The 19,995-nt window shown below is 44.4% G+C and overlaps 1 protein-coding gene across 4 annotated transcripts in view; it reads left to right on the top strand.

Moving 5' to 3' along the window:
- Window positions 1-19,995, top strand: part of fam135b (family with sequence similarity 135 member B) — a 61,548-nt gene that overhangs the window by 20,413 nt on the left and 21,140 nt on the right. For all 4 annotated transcript variants that reach the window (XM_048229363.1, XM_048229362.1, XM_048229365.1 and 1 more), the window contains exons 4-7: window positions 11,439-11,578; window positions 13,871-13,941; window positions 15,661-15,834; window positions 16,120-16,246. In XM_048229363.1, coding sequence (XP_048085320.1) covers window positions 11,439-11,578; window positions 13,871-13,941; window positions 15,661-15,834; window positions 16,120-16,246 — 512 coding nt within the window. The remainder of the gene's footprint in view (window positions 1-11,438; window positions 11,579-13,870; window positions 13,942-15,660; window positions 15,835-16,119; window positions 16,247-19,995) is intronic.

Below are 19,995 nucleotides of genomic sequence, written 5' to 3'. Positions count from 1 at the left end.
GGGGGGCAGTGTGCTGTAAGTATGTAGAGGATGTGTGTTGGAGAAGATCCTGAAGACAACAATGTGCTGTGTATGTGGGGGGGGGGGGTGCAGCAAGTATGTAGAGGAGGCTTACTGTAGCAAGCAGTGTGCTGTATGTATGTGAAGTGATGACAGTGATGATGTAAGGTGTGTGTGTTGTTGGGGGTGGGGGCAAAGCTTTGTTAGACAAGTCAGACATTTTTTCTCTCTTGCGTGAACATACACCACATACACAGGAACACCTTTTCTCATTGTTTTTTACTTGAAGATTTATGTGTACATCACCGTTACGGATTACATTTTAGCATATTATGTTCGTGTTAAGTCTGTTTTGTGAACTACCTGCAAGGAGCTAATGGACAGCTAAATGAACTGCTAGTTTGCACCCTTGGAAAGTGGAGCGAGGTATGAAATCTTTAAGTATAATGTTCAGTTATCCAAGTGAACCTTGTAATTAAAGTGTTAAATGATATTTGCAGTGTTTTCTTGAGTTATGAGTTGTCCACACGGGTGAATTTAATGTGAAAGTTGGCTTTATTGTAGCCTAATGCATTTACACGAGCATATTCTTCATTTATCATTTTGAGTATCCAGTTAATAATTGCATAAACTATGCACTCTGTTTGTCTATTTTTTATTTACTTGCTCTTGTGTGTATCATACTTTAGTTTCACGGTGCTGGAAGAGCGACAATAAAATGTCATTGCACCCGTTTTTCGTGACTCCTCTTCATTTCGGGTTCGAGGGCTGCTACAGTGAAACTCGGCCACTACGCTTGAGTCATCTACCACGCTCTGCCAGGATCAGCTTGCAAGACGATCAAAATGTCCATGGTCTACAGATAAGTCCACAATCAGAGACCGACAGAGTACAGGTTAAATTTAAGTGATCGTCAACATTGGACATTTTGATACATTGAACATGGTTTATGGAAATTGTGTATTAGCCTAGGCCTACAAGGTGATTGAGTAATTTCAATGTACATTTTGTGACCTGAAAGATGAAAATAGACACTCCAAATAAGCAAGAAAAAGGAAGGTGAATGCATTTCACTGTTTATTATGTTAACCTGATTGAGTTTAAAAGAAGTGTATTGCTTGATTGTACATCATCAGTAATACTGTCTGATATAGTTTTTTTGTTGTTCTTTGCTTATCTTAGCATATCCTTGATGGGTAAATGTCTGAAGTGAGTGGTTATATAGTTTAAGATTTAGTTAAAGTCATAGATTTGAGTACAGACATACTACACTTACAAGCTTGTAACATAAACAGACACATAGATAAACAAGATGTCAGAACCCTCTGAAGAAGTAGACAAGATATTAGAACCCACTGAAGAAGCAGACAAGTCACCGCAGGTCAGGTCTAGCTCTCGTGAGCGAAATCTAACAGAAAAGGGCCAAGAATTACATGAACAAGAAGCAAAGAAAAATGAGAAAGCATTTAACAAGACTTATGAGGTGTGGCGACAGACAGCAAAGGGAAATAAGAACACAGCTAAAGTTGTGCTGCTCAGATGAAGAGCTTAGATCATGTAAAGTCAACATTGAATCTAAGCTCAACACAGTTGCTCAACATTATCAAGCTATGCAGAGAAACCATAGTACTACTTCAGACATTGTAAGTCGAATGGATGCATGTGGCACTATAACAGCAGAGATCTGTGAACTAGCCACCAGACGACTAAAAAATATTCATGAAGTTTTTAATGGTCAACTTGAAAAGGAAAGAGTGAGGATGACTTTAAATAAGCATGAGTACGGGTCGGTCTTCGGTAAAACAAACACTGAAACTGTGTTCTCTGAGTCACCTGAAGAATTTGATAAGATCTCTAATGCCAACTCCACGGCATCTAGCAAACGTGCCGATGCTGAGGCTGAGCTTGCTGCCAGGTTAGAACAAGCAAAGTCCATGCAGGAACTACATGCTCAACAGTCAAGGCTTGATGAACTTGAGAGTGAATGGAAAGCCATGGAGGCTGAAATTAAATTAAAAATAGGGAGAGAGAAAATAAAGTTACAACAACTACAAGCAGAGAGTGATGTAAAGGTAGCAGCAGCGCGCGTGAAAGCTTACAATGACTGCGATAGCCTTATTCATGGTGGTGAAGAAACACACATCCAGATCCCACCAGACCACCAAATCACTGTCAAAACATTAAATGTACAAGCCACACCGTTCCAGCCTCATCAAACATCACAAGGAGCGTCGTCAAATCAGTCAGAAGTCAATCTAGCTCGAGAAATTGCTAGTTCATTCACTCTAAGTTGTCTACCTGTCCCAGAACCTACAACATTCACTGGTGACCCCTTGAAGTTTATCGATTGGCAATTATCCTTCAACGCATTAATTGATCAGAAGCCCCTTCCAGTAAGCTGAAAAAATGCTCTATTTAAAGAGTTATCTTGCAGGAGAAGCACGCATAAGGCTGTGGAGGGATTTTCTATCGGAACATGAGATGATGCATATCAGGGTGCTTGGGCAGTCCTTCAAGATAGGTATGGGAATCCATTCATTGTTCAAAAAGGCCTTTAGAGATAAGCTTGCAAAGTGGGCAAGATTTCTGCAAATGACCCAATTGCACTTAGAGACTTCGCTGATTTTCTTAAAGGATGTGCTGAGGCCATTCCCCATGTTAAGGGACTGAGCATTCTCGATGACTGTGAGGAGAATCACAAACTTCTTAAAAGGCTTCCCGAGTGGTTGGTCCGTGGGGTGGAGTAAGTATTGTCATGGAAGAATAAGATCAAAGTGGAAATTATCCCAGCTTTATGGGGCTTTACAGAGTTCCTGGCAAGGAAGCCAGAATTGCATGCAACCCCATTGCTTCACCACTTCTGCTGAACATTAAAACAACAGAAGAGGGTTCCACAGCGAGCCAAAGCCCTAAACACAGTCACTCAAAGCGAAAGACTCTCCCACTGAGACAGTAGAACAGTCAAGGGCATGGCTGCCTTGCTTATGTTGTCAGGATGAAACTCATGGTATTTCTAAATGTCAACTTTTGCTGCAAAATCCATAGATGATAAAAGGGCTTTCATTTATGAACATCATCTTTGCTTCGGTTGCCCTAAGAAAGGGACACGTTACCAAAGAGTGTAAAAGCGGCACACCTGCAGCACATGTGGTCGACGTCATCCTACATGCCTGCACATAGAAGGAAATATAAACTCAAATGAAAAAGCTACAAAGGACTCTGGAGCTGTAGGAGAACATAGGAATGAAGGAACCCACAAGGTTACATCATTTGCTTTGACACAACATGCCTCAGCCACCTCCAGCATTGTCCCAGTTCTTGTGTCTTCGACGACAGCACCAGAAAAGGAAATTCTCACTTATGCATTGCTTGACACACAGAGTGACTCTACTTTCATACTGGAGGATCTAGCTGCAAGACTCAGTGTGACCACGTTTTTCAGTACAACTCAAGTTAAGCACCATGACTGCTGCCAATACAGTAATAGCAAGTAAGACTGTCAGTGGTCTACAGGTTAGAGGACTGAACTCGGAAACATACATCACAGTAAAACAGGCCTATACTCGAGACTTCATTCCAGTCGATAAGTCACACATTCCCACTAAGGGCACAGCACTCCAGTGGCCTCATTTGAACCACTTAAGAAACAAGATGCCACCATTGCAAGACTGTGAGGTGGGACTACTGATTGGTTACGACTGTCCGTCAGCACTGGCCCCCCTAGAGGTCATCTCAGGTAGTGAAAATGAGCCCTTTGCACAAAGGACTGCATTAGGCTGGAGTATCATAGGGTCAGCCAATCCCCACATGGACAGGCAGGGAAATCAAAGCTTTGTTCATCGAATCTCTGTGAAAGAAATCCCAGTGCCATCTGCTCCAGATGTGTTAAAGATTTTAGAATCGGACTTCAGCGAAAAGACCTATGAGGATAAATCGTGTCTCAGGATGATGTTGATTCATTCAGTTTCTGAGTGACAACATTAAGCAAAAGGACAATGGACATTACGAAATGCCACTTCCCCTTTAAAGGCACTGGTTTACCAGTTCTTCCAAATAACAAGAAGCTGGCCACTGTTAGGCTGCAACACCTGAAGAAAAGGTTGAAGTCAAACAAACAGTATTATGACCACTACATGGCCTTCATGAAAGACACCATAGACAGAGGTGATGCGGAACCAGCCCCAGCAGCTTCTGAGAGCGAGACTGTGTGGTACATTCCACATCATGGGGTATACCACCCCAGAAAGCCAGATAAACTTAGAGTTGTTTTTGATTGCTCTGCCAAGTTTAATGGGATGTCTTTGAATGACACACTACTAACTGGCCCTGATTTGATCAACTCTTTGGTGGGAGTTCTTCTACGGTTTAGAAGAGAAGCTGTTGCTGTGATCTACGACATTGAAAAAAATTTTCATCAGTTCTCCGTTTTACCCGAATGCCGTAATTACCTGAAGTTCCTTTGGTGGGAGGGAGGTCAGTTGGAAGCAGAACCTCAAGAATATAGAATGACAGTCCACCTCTTCGGGGCTGCCTCCTCCCCAGGATGTGCAAATTTTGGACTCCGGTACCTGGCACAACAACATAAGACTGACCATCCCTAGCATCAGCCTTTGTAGAGAATAATTTCTCGTGGACGATGGGTTAATCAGTGTTCCAACGGAGGAAGGGGCTAAGGAGCTAATCATCAGAGCACAGGAAATTTGCAAAAGTGCAGGCTTGCGCTTGCATAAGTTTAACTCAAACCGAAGAGAGGTCCTTACCTGCGTAGCTCCATCAGAAAGAGCAGCAACTACTGACCCTCTCAATCTCAATCCAGACACCTTACCAGAAGGACACATACTTGGCATTCAGTGGTCCATGGAAACTGACACCTTTTCTTTCAATATTGATGCCAAAGACCGCCCTCCAACTCGTCGTGGTATCCTGTCAGCTGTCGCCTCCCTCTATGATCCACTTGGGTTCGTGGCTCCATTCACCCTGAGAGGGAAATGTATCCTGCAAGAGCTGTGTCACCGAGGTGTTGGATGGGATGATCCCATTCCTGTAAGCCTTCAGTCACGGTGGGAGGAGTGGAAGGATGGTCTCAGAAGGTTAAAGGAGATCACTATACCCCGATGTAATGTTCCTCACAACCTCGGTAACATTGTCAGGATTGAACTACACCACTTTGCGGATGCCAGCAGTACAGGATATGGAGCGTGTTCCTACCTAAGGTACAGAAACAACAAAGGTGAGATCCATTGCAGTCTCGTAATGGCAAAGTCCAGAGTAGCTCCATCAAAGATCTTAAGTATCCCGAGATTGGAACTCTCAGCTGCTGTCACCGCCCAGCCAGAATGGCGATCATGTTAAAGGCGGAACTTCAGATGAAAATTGATGAAGAATTTTTTGGACTGACTCTCAGGTGGTGCTAGCATACATCTGCAATGAAGCACGAAGGTTCCACGTGTTTGTGGCCAACCGTATCCAACTGATAAGAGGAAGTACAGATCCCAACCAATGGCACTATGTTGACACAACACAAAACCCGGCTGACCACGCCGAGAGGCATTAACGCAGAAGAAATCTTCTCATCTAATTGGTTATCGGGCCTAGATTTCTGTGGGAACAAGAAGTGCTCTTGCCACCTAAACCCTCGACTGAATTGCTTGTCGGAGATCCAGAAGTCAAGGCAGCTCGAATATTTGCAACCCAAGTCAGTGAAACGAGTGATATCCTAAGCCGCTTGAACCGGTTTTCCTCCTGGACAAAGCTTGTGAAGGTGGTTGCAAGAATCAAGAGAGTTGGATCTAAGAAAACCTCACAACATGTTGAATGTGTGTCCATTGGCGAACGTAAGAGAGCTGCTGAGGTTGTGATTAAGCTGGTCCAACAACAAGCCTTCTCTGAAGAGATAAAGGTACTTCAAACAAGTCACAAGGGCAAGTGTCTCCCAAGTTCAAGTCCCCTTTTTTGCCTGGACCCCATGCTAGATGAAGGACTGCTTCGTGTTGGTGGGAGACTGAAAGAGTCAGCCCTCAGTGAAGAACTAAAGCACCCCATTTCCTCCCAAAGGACAGCCACATCACTGAGTTGGTTATAGCTCATTACCATGCCCAGATCTGTCATCAGGGACAAAATCAAACATTGATGGAGCTACGAGCCAATGGTTTTTGGATCCATGGTGGGAGTAAGACTATTGCCAAGTTTGTTCACAGATGTATAAAATGCCGAAAGCTTAGACGACCTACAGAGGAGCAAAAAATGTCCGACCTTCCAAAGGAACGCTGCCAAGCTTCAGACCCCTTTACATTCTGTGGGATGGACTGCTTCGGTCCATTTGTTGTTAAGAAAGGTCGTAAAGATTACAAGCGATATGGGCTTATCTTCACATGTTTGTATTCACGAGCAGTCCACATTGAAATGCTTGAAGATATGTCTACGGACTGTCTTATCAATGCCATAAGATGCTTTGTCAGTCTGAGAGGAGCAGTCAGTCAACTCCGCTGTGACCAGGGGCACAAATTCCGTCGTCGGAGCTAGAAATGAGCTCAAAGGAAGCCCTTAAGCAATGTGATACAAAGGCACTGGAAGCCTTCCTGGCAGACAAACAATGTGAGTTCATCTTCAATGCTCCTTCCGCCAGTCATGCAGGAGGCATCTGGGAGCGACAAATTCGAACCATTCGGAATGTGTTGAATGCTACTGTTGCGCAGTGTCCAGGTAGACTAGATGACTCTTCTCTCAGAACACTATTCTATGAAGCAATGGCCATTGTCAACAGTCGTCCATTAAACGTGGAAGGAATCAATGACCCTCACTCATTAGAGCCCTTAACTCCAAATCACCTCGTCTTGATGAAATCCAAAGTAAGCCTTGCCACCGCCTGGGAAGTTTGTCAGGGAGGATTTGTATGCTGTAAAAAAGGTGGCGAGGGTACAATACCTTGTTGAGCAGTTCTGGAGCAGGTGGAAAAGAGAATACCTCCTGAATATTTCCATAAGACAAAAGTGGCACTTACCTCGGCGAAATCTAAAGGTAAATGACCTTGTCATCATCATCAAGGATGACCTGCTTCGCAAAAGGAATGAGTGGCGTCTTGGACGAGTGATTGACGTCACAGAAGGAAGTGATGGGTTAGTTCGTCGTGTAAAGGTACTAGTAGGAGATCGGAATCTGACAGGAAAGGGACACTACACTTTTAAAACTTCAATTATAGAAAGACCTATCCAAAAATTAGTCTTGCTACTGGAAGCTCAGTAAATGATTTCCAACACAAGCCACTTACCTCAGACATGTTTAGGTCACATGTGGAATGTTTTTTTTTGTTTTGTTGTTGTTGTGTGTGTGTACTAATGTGGCCTAGAAATCATGACTGATTCTTTGTTCATTTTCATGTTTGTACCTCATTCATCATAACATGATTTGGTGGGAGTGTAATTGACCATAGTTTGAGACTTTTATTTTGAAATTACACAGGACAGGGGTAAGGAGATTCAGCGCGCGGCAAGCTTTGTTAGACAAGTCAGACATTTTTTCTCTCTTGCGTGAACATACACCACATACGCACAGGAACACCTTTTCTCATTGTTTTACTTGAAGATTTATGTGTACATCACCGTTACGGATTACATTTTAGCATATTATGTTCGTGTTAAGTCTGTTTTGTGAACTACCTGCAAGGAGCTAATGGACAGCTAAATGAACTGCTAGTTTGCACCCTTGGAAAGTGGAGCGAGGTATGAAATCTTTAAGTATAATGTTCAGTTATCCAAGTGAACCTTGTAACGTAAAGTGTTAAATGATATTTGCAGTGTTTTCTTGAGTTATGAGTTGTCCACACGGGTGAATTTAATGTGAAAGTTGGCTTTATTGTAGCCTATTGCATTTACACGAGCATATTCTTCATTTATCATTTTGAGTATCCAGTTAATAATTGCATAAAACTATGCACTCTGTTTGTCTATTTTTATTTACTTGCTCTTGTGTGTATCATACTTTAGTTTCACGGTGCTGGAAGAGCGACAATAAATGTCATTGCACCCGTTTTCGTGACTCCTCTTCATTTCGGTTCCGAGGGCTGCTACAGTGTGAGTTCAGAGTTGGGAAATGTTTGAGAGTGCTGAGGAGTGAATGTGTGCAAAGTCAGTATAGTGTGAGTTCAGAGTTCGGATGGCCTGGTGATAAAAACTTCTCCTGAGTCTCTCAGTTCTGGCTTTGTGACTACATAGGCGTCTTCTTGATTTCAGCGGTAGGAATAATCCATTGTTAGGATGAGAAGAGTCCTTCAGAATCTTTTGGGCTCTTAGGAGTACTCTTCTGGAATAGATATCTTGTAGAGCAGGGAGTTGAGTTCTTATAGATGCGTTCAGCTGAGCACTACTCTCTGCAGAGTACTACAATCTCTAACTGTGGAGTTCCCATACCATGTGATGATGCTACCAGTTAGAACACTCTCAACCGCTGAAGTGTAGAAGGCCTTCATGATGGATGTAGAAACTTTGAATTTCCTTAGCTGACGAAGGAAGTAGAGTGGATTGTCTGGACTTCTTCAGAACATATTAAGTGTTAACAGTCCATGTTAAGTCTTCAGTAATGTGGACACCAAGGTATTTAAAACTTGTGACTCTCTCTACAGGTTGCCCGCTGATCATTAGTGGGGTGTAACTGTAGTTCTGCTGCTGCCTTCTGTAATCCACTACCATTTCCTTGGTTTTATTGATATTCAGTGTCAAGCTGTTAGATTGACACCACTGTGCCACCTCATCAACCTGATCCAAGTAGAACTGTTCACTGTTGTTACTAATCAGGCCCAAGATCACTGTGTCATCTGCAAACTTGATGATGGAGGTATGACTACTGTTGGCTTTGCAGTCATGTGTGTAGATGTTGTACAGCAGTGGACTCAAAAACACAGCCTTGGGGAGCACCAGTGCTGATGGTTAATGAGTCAGATGTCAGACCCCCACTCTAACCACTTGTGAACGCGGTTGGTGAGGAAGTCAAATATCCAGTGACACAGGGTGGTGTTCAGTCCTAAGGCCTTCATCTTTGTGACCAAGGTGAGAGGTACTATCGTGTTGAATGCTGAACTAAAGTCAATGAACAGCATCCTCACATAATTCCCATTCCCCTCCTCCAGGTGAGTTAAGGTGGTGTGCATGAGGTTTGAGATGGCATCCTCTGTAGACCTGTTGGCTCTGTAAGCAAATTGGAGGGGGTCAAGGAGGCAGGGAGGGATGAGCAGATAATGTTTTTCACAAGCTTCTCAAAACACTTCATCACTGTAGGCGTCAGGGCTACTGGGTGGTAGTCATTCAGACATGATGGACTTTTGTTTTTTCGGTACTGGAACAATAACAGACTGCTTGAGGCAAGTAGGAACTGTCTCTTGAGCCAATGATGTGTTAAAGATATAAGTGAACACAGGAGCTAACTGAGCAGCCGCAGGATTTCAAAACCCTGTTAGAAATTCCATCCGGTCCAGTAGCTTTTCTACAATTTACCCTCCTAAAGGCATTGCTCACATCGACCTCAGAGACACAGAAAGGTGCATCCTCATTTGCTTCACATGCTGCAGCTAGTCCAATATAGTCTGTGTTTTTTCATGTCAAAGCGAGCATAAAAAAGCATTAAGTTCATCAGGGAGGGCTTTACTCACATTCATCATAGGAGGGGACTTTCTTTCAAAGCCAGTGATGGTTCGGAGTCCTTTCCACACAGTGCTGGATCACCCTCCCAAGAAATCAGCTTCAACTCTGTCTCTATAGCCGCTTAGCATCTTTAATTGCACTACGTAAACTATAAGATGCTGCTTTGTAATCCGTCATATTCCCCTGAAATAAGCCCAGCATTATAAGTCATGGTGCGTGTCTTTAATGCCGTTCTCACTTCTCTATCCACCCATGGTTTCTGGTTAGGGAAGCTTCGGATCTTTACAGTTGGGATGATGGAATCAGTCAGCATATTGATGTAACTCAATGATACTTCCGTAAACTCATTGATGTCAGCAGAGTTCGTCTTGAACATCTCCCAGTCAACGTTGCTAAGGGCGTCCTGTAGCCTGGCTTCCGATTGGTCAGTCCAGCGCTTGACCTCCTTCGTCACTGGGGGGTCCGTCCGACTTCTCTGTTTGTACATAGGCAGTAGGAAAACAGCGGCATGATCTGATTTTCCGAAAGCTGGTAGAGACTTCGCTTTGTAACTGTTCTTGAACTGTGTGTAGCAGTGATCCAGTGTGTTGTCACCACGTGTAGGGAAGTGAATGTGTTGAATAAATTCAGGCATGGACCGGTTCAGATGTACTTGATTGAAATCCCCGGCCACAATAAGCGCAGCTTCAGGGTGCGTGTGTTGTTGTCTATTTAACACTTCTTGCAATTCTGAAACCGCAGCATCTGTGTTGGCTTGTGGAGGAATGTAGACAGCGTTGAATATTACCGGAAGTAAACTCACGGGGGCAGGTAGAAGGGTCGACAGGCGATCGCTAGATGTTCTAGATGAGGTGAGCAGGACCTTGAGAGAACGGTGACATTTCTAGGATCACACCACTTGCTGTTCGTCATGATGCAAACACCGCCACCTTCGATTTTCCAGATTCCTCAGTCCTGTCAGAGCGAGCAGCAGAGAAAACTCCACCGGAGTGATGGCACTGTCCGAACAAGTTCAGTTAGCCATGTCTCAGTAAAGCATAGAATGTTACAGTCCCTGATGTCTCTTTGAAACTGTATCCTCGCTCTTAGTTCATCCATCTTGTTCACAAGAGACTGGACATTGGCTAGGAGAATGCTAGGCAGATTATTATGCATATGTAATGTAATGTACTGATTATTATGCATATGTAATGTAATGTACAGGTAAGGCAGATTACATCTGTACAGCTGACAGCGAGTGCTGCAGAAATGGTCATAACTGATAGCACACTGTGCTTCTGAATAGTAAGTAAGCATAAACTCGGTTGCTACAAATAAGCCATATGGATGAATTTGGGAAAAGCACAGAGCCTTAGTGTTAGCTGTCACTGTTTTTGTCATTGACTTAATTAGTACATGTTTGTGCTGACTTTTTTGGATGTGGTGTGATGTGGTTAGTTATCAAATTTTTATTGTTTTTATGATATTAAATCTGGCTGACCAGGGATATGAAGGTTGAGTTGCTGTCATGTTGAGAAATGTGCTTTCATACTCTCATGAATCATTTGGCAGACATGTGCAAGTGAAGTGTAACACAGGTAAATCAATAACCGATCGAGACAGGTAAGAGTTGGTAAAATAACAACAACAGCTTCTCTTGTAAAAGTTTGAAACGTTTCTTTTTTAGCTGTCAAAGCTGTCTACGGAGATAACTTATTCAGTTTAGTCCCTAGGGAGACAACTTATTCTTGTTTAGTTTCAGTGGCTGTGTAGAGCTGTCAGCTGATCAGTGTGTCGTTGCCACACGCGTGTCTCCTTTGGGTGCAGGAGAATGCAGCTTCAGCGCGGCAGGGGTCCACGATGGCGGCGTCTTCAGCAGAATATTCCAGATCCTCTATCGGAACGAGGAGATCAACCTCAACGACATCATGAACTTCAGAGTGCACCTTCTGTTGGATGGAGAGAGGGTGAGGAAGTGACATAATGTTTGTGACTGTGTGTGTGTATACACACTACGTACACTATGTGTGCCTGAGTTGGATTGCCTTATGTCTGCAATGCACTTACCGGTACATATGATTTTGGTTTTGTGTGTCTCTGTGTGTTTGGTATGTGAATGTGTGTTGTTTTGTGTGTGTGTGTGTGTGTGTGTGTGTGTGTGTGTGTGTGTGTTTGTATCTGGGGTGGGGGGCACCTGCATGTTTAGGTTTGTTTTATGTGTGTTCTTAGGATTTTGTGAATCTGTGTGTGAATCTAGGTGTATTACTGTCGTGTGTGTGTGCGTGTGTGTATGAGATTGTTTTGTGTGTGTGTTTGTTGGGAAGTGTTTGTGTGTGTGTGTGTGTGTGTGTGTGTGTGTGTGTGTGTGTATGTTTGTGTTTGTACACACATTCGTGCAGGTATGTGTAATGATAGCAAAAACCTTAGCCGCTCTTATTGATTTGCAGTCCTGCATTGCCTCACCCCACATTCGACCCCCGATATGCCCAGCGACTGCCTGTGGCCGGGGGTGGTGGGCCAAAGGAGGCAGAGGTGGTGGTGGTGGTGTGAGAGAGAGAGAGCTGAGATTCATCAGCCCTGACAAAGATGCCAACGTGTGTTAGTATCAACCCCTCACCTTCTCAGGGATGACCATTTCTCATCGCCAGCCTCTTGTGTCATTGATGGATACTTTTTACATTTCCACATTTGTCTCATGCTAAAGGATATAAAAAACCCTGCAATGAGTGGATCACTAACCCCCAGACCCACGCTTGCAAGGCTGCCCGAGATGCTGGTTAGAGCGATTTCTAGACCTTTTTATTCGCATCCTCTGGGAGCCATTGGAGTATTATTGCTTTTAAGTATCAAGGTTGCTTGATGGGCCAGCTGTTGATGCCATTTCACTTGGCAGAAAGTAAAAAGAGATCTCAATAGAACTATATCCTTTTATTTCTTGTGTGAACTTAAAGCAATTCAGACTGTAACCGACTTTAATATGCATCTCACACACTCCCTCTCAATCACTCTCTTCAATTAAAAGGGGATTTATTTGCATGACTGTACTGTAAGTCAATACTTTCACAGCCAAAAAGAATACAGCTCAATCTTTCTTTCCCTCCCCCAGCAAGATGAATTTAAAAGCACATTTTGTTTATGTATAAAAAGGACATTTACATATGAATAGGACTTTTTTGTGTTGGTTATTTAGGCCCTACTGCGTCTCCACATGAGTAAAGTTCTCTCAGTTACAATAGGGTCTGTAATATGACCCCAGGTTGTGGCTGTGAAGATTCCTCTTATCTCTTCTGAGCCATGCAGTCCTCTCTCCTCCCTGCCTCTCCTTCCTCCTATTTATGGATTCAATTACTCAAGGATGTCGGGGTGGCATCCAAGCGAACATGTCAGTGTGTCAGATCCCAACTCTAATTTTAGCAATGTCTTCCACAGATATAAGTTTTATATGAGCGTACAGTGAATGTGGAGGCGGTGTGTGTGTGTGTGTGTGTGTGTGTGTGTGTGTGTGTGTGTGTGTGAGGCATGACAGGCTTCGGTTGTCACCTCTCTCTGCCGCTGAGTCTCTGCTCCGTGGCCTGTCTCCTTTGACCCGGAGTCTGGATAGATAAGGAGTAAAAATATCTCTCCATTTCCTTGCCTGTGTCGCTTTAATCAATGTGTGTATCAATAATGGAGACAGCCCTGGGTTATTTGTTTGTTTGTTTGTGTGTGTGTGTGTGTGTGTGTGTGTGTGTGTGTGTGTGTGTGTGTGTGTGTGTGTGTGTGTGTATGTGCGTGTGTAACGGTGAGATGAAAGTATATGTTTAAGATTATGCCTTGGCTGATTTTTGGTCTTTTTGCTAAAGTACAGTCTGCAGTTTAATTATTTTCAGGCACGTGGGGTTGAAATGTGTGGGGGTGGTATTTGCCATATCAGAAACAAAGGCATCCTTCATCTGTTGTTTGGCAACACTGCGCTAAATGTCTCAGGAAGATGAAAAATTAGTACTTCTTTAAACTCTGCATGATGTTTGATCAGCCTAAGTGAATAGATTGTTTTAATGTACACATCTTACAATGTGGTACATGAGATCATTGGTGGCTAAATGATGAATTAGTTTAATCAATTTAAATGCTTTTCAAATTGTCAGTTCAGTGGTATTATACTGATTGAAAATAGTGTTCTGGGTAATGAATTTCACCTATGGGAAGTAAAGGGGAGTGATTGATTGACATGTGATTGATTGACAAGCAATAAACTGACAGCTGTTTTTGTGCCACAGGTGGAGGAGGCCCTAAGCGAAGTGGACTTCCAGCTGAAGCTCGACCTGCACTTTACTGACACTGAGCAACAGTAAGCTTATGCATTTTTATTACACATACTAGATTGCATTGGGTGATTATGTTTGTTGGTCTGAGGTTTTGTTATGTTTTGTTGGGTAATGTTGGATATGCAGGTCACCGTTCCTATGCAAAAACTGTGATAAAAGAGGTGGTTGAAGTAGATTCGTTAAGCTTTTGTATTTCTGGATGAACAGGCTGGTCGGTCCTTGTGGGTTTTGCTGTGTGTGTTGTCAGGTGAGAAGGTTGCTTGCTCCAAGATAAATGTGTGTTGAGGGGTGGGGGGGGGCACGGTGTTAGTGGGAGCACTAGGGGCTGTGATGAATGGACCGAGGAGGACACAGTGGCAGCAGGCTTGGTCATTAGCCCGACCATTTCCTTTTGCACTCCCCACCCTTCCTCACCCACGCCTCACACACGCCTCACACAGCAGAGCAGAGCCCAGCACAGCAGAGCACAGCAGAGCACAGCAGAGCACAGCAGAGCACAGCAGAGCACAGCACAGCACAGCACAGCACAGCACAGCACAGCACAGCACAGCACAGCACAGCACAGCACAGCACAGCACAGCACAGCACAGCACAGCACAGCACAGCACAGCACAGCACAGCACAGCACAGCACCGGATCAGCCCATTCATCCAGCGGAGATAAGGAAGACATCGAGACGAATACATACACACACACACACTGTGCTCAGATTGGGAATTTTGGATTTCCTGCAATCCTTGGTCAGATAGATTTAAATTTTAGATGTAATAGCTCAGTTCTATCGGTAAAAGATTGGTCTTAGCACCTGATCACAGCCTTTGTGGTTCCTAATTCCTTTAACCCCTTTCTGCAGAGAAAATGTAATGAAATAAAAAATAGACTTGTGCATGAAGCAAAGATCGGTGTGTGCAGTGAGCGGCACTGATCACACTGCTATCTGCTGAGCTGCTGTCATGAATCTGCTGTGTAATTCATCATAGTCCTGCTGTCACGACAAAGAGACCTTTGGTCAGTTTAAAACTTCAAAACATTTTTTTTTTAAAGAAACTCTTCCTAGCAGGTGGCTATTTTTACTGTAACTTTATCTTAACCCCTACGGACCTCCACATATATTCAATAAAAGGATTGGCAGCCTGCTCTGAGTGAAATGAACTGGCTCAGTGAACCCACAGTGGCTCTGGTTTTCTCTGACCCTGAACCACCTTGCGGATTGCTTCCGTAATAAAGTGAATGGCTTGCTCATTTCTGTTTCTATTCAGCCCCTGCTGAAGCAGCTGTGCTGCAATCACAACATTCTTGCTATCTTATAGAAATTCAGCATTCAACATTCAACACATTCAACAATCCAAGCTGAATTCAATTTCTTTTGGTTTGTATGGCTGTTTGTTTTTAATAGGGTTGTTCTATTAAAAGTCGAATCTTCAGATGACTTTTTAGTCTCAACCAGACGGTGTTCACCCCTCACTCTCTGAACTTCTGTCTCTCCCCGCATTCCTTCCTGTCTCTGACTTCCTCTCTGTGTCTCTCTTTCTCTGACTCTGTACCTGAATGTGTGGCTTTGGATAACAGGATCTCTCAATCATAGAAATCTAACGTAACATAAAGTACCATAGCATAATGTAATGTAATGTATTGTAATGTAATGTGATGTATTGTTATATAATGTAATGTAATGTAATGTAATGTAATGTATGGCAATGTAATGTAATGTAATGTGCTTTCTCTGGTGTGTCTCTGTCCAGGCTGGGGGACATTGCGGCGGTACCCCTGATCAGCACCAGGACGCTGGGCCTGCACCTCCAGCCCTGCCGCGGCCTCCACCACCACGTGCCCGTCATGTTCGACTACTTCCACCTGTCCGTCACCTCCGTCACCGTCCACGCCTCTCTGGTCGCACTCCACCAGCCACTCATCAGGTAGGGGGACGGACGGGTGACCACGAGGTCACATTGATATCAGATGATGGAATGCTGCATTTCGCTTCACTACCGCTTGTAACAGTAGTTTGTTTTATGTCTCTGCCAACTATGACAAAGAATTGCAGTCTAGTTTCTACTTTTTTGATCTGCAAAAAACCCTTACAGTAAGACTTACAGTATGATCATAGATATGGGATATGGGATGTGACAAAGTTAATTGCAAGATTATAATTCCTGTGTGTGTGTGTGTGTGTGTGTGTGTGTGTGTGTGTGTGTGTGTAGTTTTGCGCGCTCAGGAAGAGGGGCCTGGATGGGGAAGGGCTCTCCAGAGAACAGCAGCGACGCTTCCACTATGTCCATGGAGAACCTGATGTTTGGGGCTGGATACTGCAAGCCAGTCCTCACAGAGGTGAGCTGGACACAACTGACTGAGACCGAGTGTATGTGTGCCTGTGTGTGTGTGTATGTGTGTGTGTGTGTGGGAGAGAGAGAGAGAGAGAGGGAGAGAGAGACAGAAAGAAAGAGAGAGAGAGACTTTGCATGCTTTCTTCACACATCCTTTTCTTAATATCGACTGATAAAAGCATAAGGCAGCCACCCACAGACTTGGGGGCAGGACTTTATGAAAGCAGTCTAGACAGTCTTTTGGCAGCTGTGGCCTACTGGTTAGCACTTCGGACCTGTAGCTGGAGGGTTGCCGGTTCGAATCCCGACCAGTAGGCACGGCTGAAATGCCCTTGAGTAAGGCACCTAACACCCCACTGCTCCCCGAGCGCCGTGCCCTGAGCACTGTGTGCTGTGTGTGTTTCACTAATTCACGGATTGGGATAAATGCAGAGACCAAATTTCCCTCACGGGATCAAAAGAGTATATATACTTATACTTATATAGAACGAAAGAAAAGAGTCAGGAATCTGATTTGATAAATTCTTTGAACCGGGAGATAAATTCTTTTTCAAAGACAAAGCAGTCAGAAGTATTGATCTGACATCCAGTGCAGTTGAAAATTTGGTTGTTAGAACTTGCTGTCATGCTTGGCATCCTGTGAAGGATTTGTGCTGCCGCAAGCTGCGCTCATAAAATACATATCCCAATTTCAATTTCCCCAGCTATGTTCCCTGTGAGGAAAAGAGCAGAGGAGTAGAGTGGAAGCAATAATGAAAAAGAAAATAAATGAATTTTCGTATTTTGAACTCATCTTTTGAGAGAGATAGAGAGAGAGAGAGAGAGAGCACAGCAGAGTGTGAATAGAGCTGTCTCGCTTCCCCTCAACGACCACCTCGTCTTGTTACCACCAAATGAACCTCCCTGAATTCAGACTCAAACCACAGAAGCCATTTCTCTCCCCGTGCTCGTTGCCGGGTTTGAAACGCGAGTTGTGGAATGGGGAGTGTCAGCGCAGAGAGTATCTCCACGCGATCACGGGCCCTGGAGGTGCTCCACAAAAGGGAAGCCACGTTCGATTACACGGAGACCAATTCCGAGCTGCACAAGCTACACGTTTTAGTCTGACAATGTGTGGAGACATTCTTTCTTCAACGTCGGCTCTTAACTGCATTTTTATCTCCCAGGAGTCTGATCTGGGGCTGTGTTTCCCGTAAGTGTCGCTTATCGTTAGCATTGTTAAATGATAGAGAGACAATTATTTTCTCCACTCTTCTCTCTCTCTCTCTCTCATTCTGTGATTACTGCAGTGGTTGCCCCTGATCAGGGCAGGTTGTGCACAGTAGTGGTGGTGTGTGTGGGTCGTGCGGTGTGTGGTAGCAGTGCACATGTTCTGCTGTGTGTGGATGAGAGTGTGACTTTCACTCCCACGTGTCTCTCTCCCCTCTTCGCCCTGGTCACAGAGGGAGCTGTAAAGCTTAATGAGACTTGTTTTACACACACACACACACACACACACACACACACACACACACACACACACACAATCCCATTTTTACATGCATCCCCTGCGTCCGGGTCTTTAACAAGAGCTCCAGGGGTGGGGGTTGGTTGAGGGGGGTGGAGGTTGGTGGGTAGGGGGTGGAGGAGCAGCGTTTGATCACGTTAATGAGTTCTGCCTTTTACCACCGCATACCTGCAGGGTTGAAATACGTCGCTGGCAGTCTTCCCCGGTCGGCAGCGATTCATTTTTTTTTTTTTGAAACGTGTTTGCCAAGCGGCAGGGCACCCTTCTCCTTCAGCACTTTTACTCCTTTATTGTGCTGCGTGCTTGTCTTCTATGAAAGAAGAAAAGTTGTTGTTTTTTATTAGTTGATTGCAGAACCTGCTTACTGTGCCAGAAGAAGGGCGCTCATCAGCTGGTTTGGGGTTGCGTGCCGTGCAGTGCAGAGTTGTGGGGAATAAATGGAGGAGAAATGTTGACTCCTCTTTTTCTCGACCCTTTCTTTAGAGATTTCCCGTGTGTGTGTGTGTGTGTGTGTGTGTGTGTGTGAAGGGCTCTGGTAATGCAGTTATCTTCCTACCCAAATTGGAAAAATGCTAAAATGCAATTTTGTGCCACACATAAAATGACAAATCACTTATGAGAGCAAGAATAGAGAGAATGCAGATAACCTGTACATTCTCTTCAATGACAACAACAACACAAGGCTTAGGGACAGGAAATGTGGTGAAGCAAAAAGGTGAAGGCAGAACGAATGTGTGTTGCTGTTGATAAAGGCAGGTGTGTCTAGACAGAGACAAAAGAAACCGTATGAGCAGACTGACGATGAAGAATAGATACCAACGACCAACACCGACTATGAGAAAGAGAACACATCTCCAGCACAGACAGATAAGCATGATGAATTACAGAGACAGTGTATGTGTGTGTGTGTGTGTGTGTGTGTGTGTGTGTGTGTGTGTGTGTGTTGTGCGTGTGAGAGAGAGGGAGAGAGAGAGAGAGACCGAATAGAAGAATAGGAGTATAGGAGATCTTCATGCCACACTGTGCGGGAATGCGGTCACGCCTCCGCACCGCCAGCGATAACAGATGGCATCACCAGGCAGCCGTTTCCCATGGTGCACTGCAGCTGCCCATCCACAGTGACATACGGCCGCTGTCACCGTAGCTACGTGAGCGTTCCGTCCTACCCCGGTTTTACAGGTGCTCGGTCTCAAGCGTGGTGATATTTGTTTAACCCCAACGACGGCAAAAAAAAGAGGCGACAACATGTCGCAATTTCGTCCAAACAAGTCGCCACGAAGGAAATGCGATGTGACAGATGTCACTGTTTTGAGTTTCACGATGCTTATTTGCTCATATTTCTGGTAAAGACAGGCTAGTTTTTTTTCACACGGATAATGACAAGGTCACCTCAAACATGCGCATCCTCTGCTTTGTTGGCTCGGCATAGAGAGAGAGAGAGAGAGAGAGAGAGAGAGAGAGAGAGCAGTACAGGCAGCTATAAAGGGAGATATGAAAGTGCCCATCCAGCTGTTTCCTCCGCGTGCTCGGCCGGCCAGCGCAGCAGCAATTACAGAGTGTGCTGCTGAGGTATGATGATAAAGGCCTTGACAGTGTGTGAGCAAATTACAGTACGCACTCTCTCACCCTGTCTCTCTCTTTCACACACAGTCATTCACAAATGCTTGTGCACACACACACACACACACACACACATGCGTGCACAGTGATGATCGCATGCGGAAACTTGTGTTCACACAGAGAGGAAATGTCTACCGTAGGTGTGAGGAGAGGTTCAACTTGTAAATCCTTAACACTTCACAACTCTTGGGTCAGCCTCAGTCAGGAAGTGTTCTGGTCAGTGCTATGTTTGGCTTTTGTTTATCCAAAGCTCTGTGACAGAGCGAAGGCATGTTTGATTTGATTTGAGCTGAAGTGTGTGATACAGTCATGGCTAAAATGTGTCTGCCACTGTCTAGCAGCCGAAATGTTACGGTGAGGGAGCCATCTACTGGTGACAATGTGAAGTGAAGGCTATGGTAATTGTTTTCTCTAGAGAGCTGCAGTCCTTGAACAGTAATGTTTTCCATGTTTTTAATAGATAATAGTATAAATATCTTGTGATCTGCCATAGACAGATTGTGGGTTTGGAAGATTTCATCAGTTCAATCATCTACACTTGTAGACACCATTTAAATACCTGTCTCGGTCAAGGTTAGCCTGGCTGACACCTAAACCAATTCTCAACTGAGAATTGGTCAGCACCC

This window comes from Alosa alosa, chromosome 20 (genome assembly GCF_017589495.1).
Source record: "Alosa alosa isolate M-15738 ecotype Scorff River chromosome 20, AALO_Geno_1.1, whole genome shotgun sequence".
NCBI classification, from domain to species: Eukaryota; Metazoa; Chordata; class Actinopteri; order Clupeiformes; family Clupeidae; genus Alosa; species Alosa alosa.
This window is presented reverse-complemented; position numbering and strand designations above follow the sequence as displayed.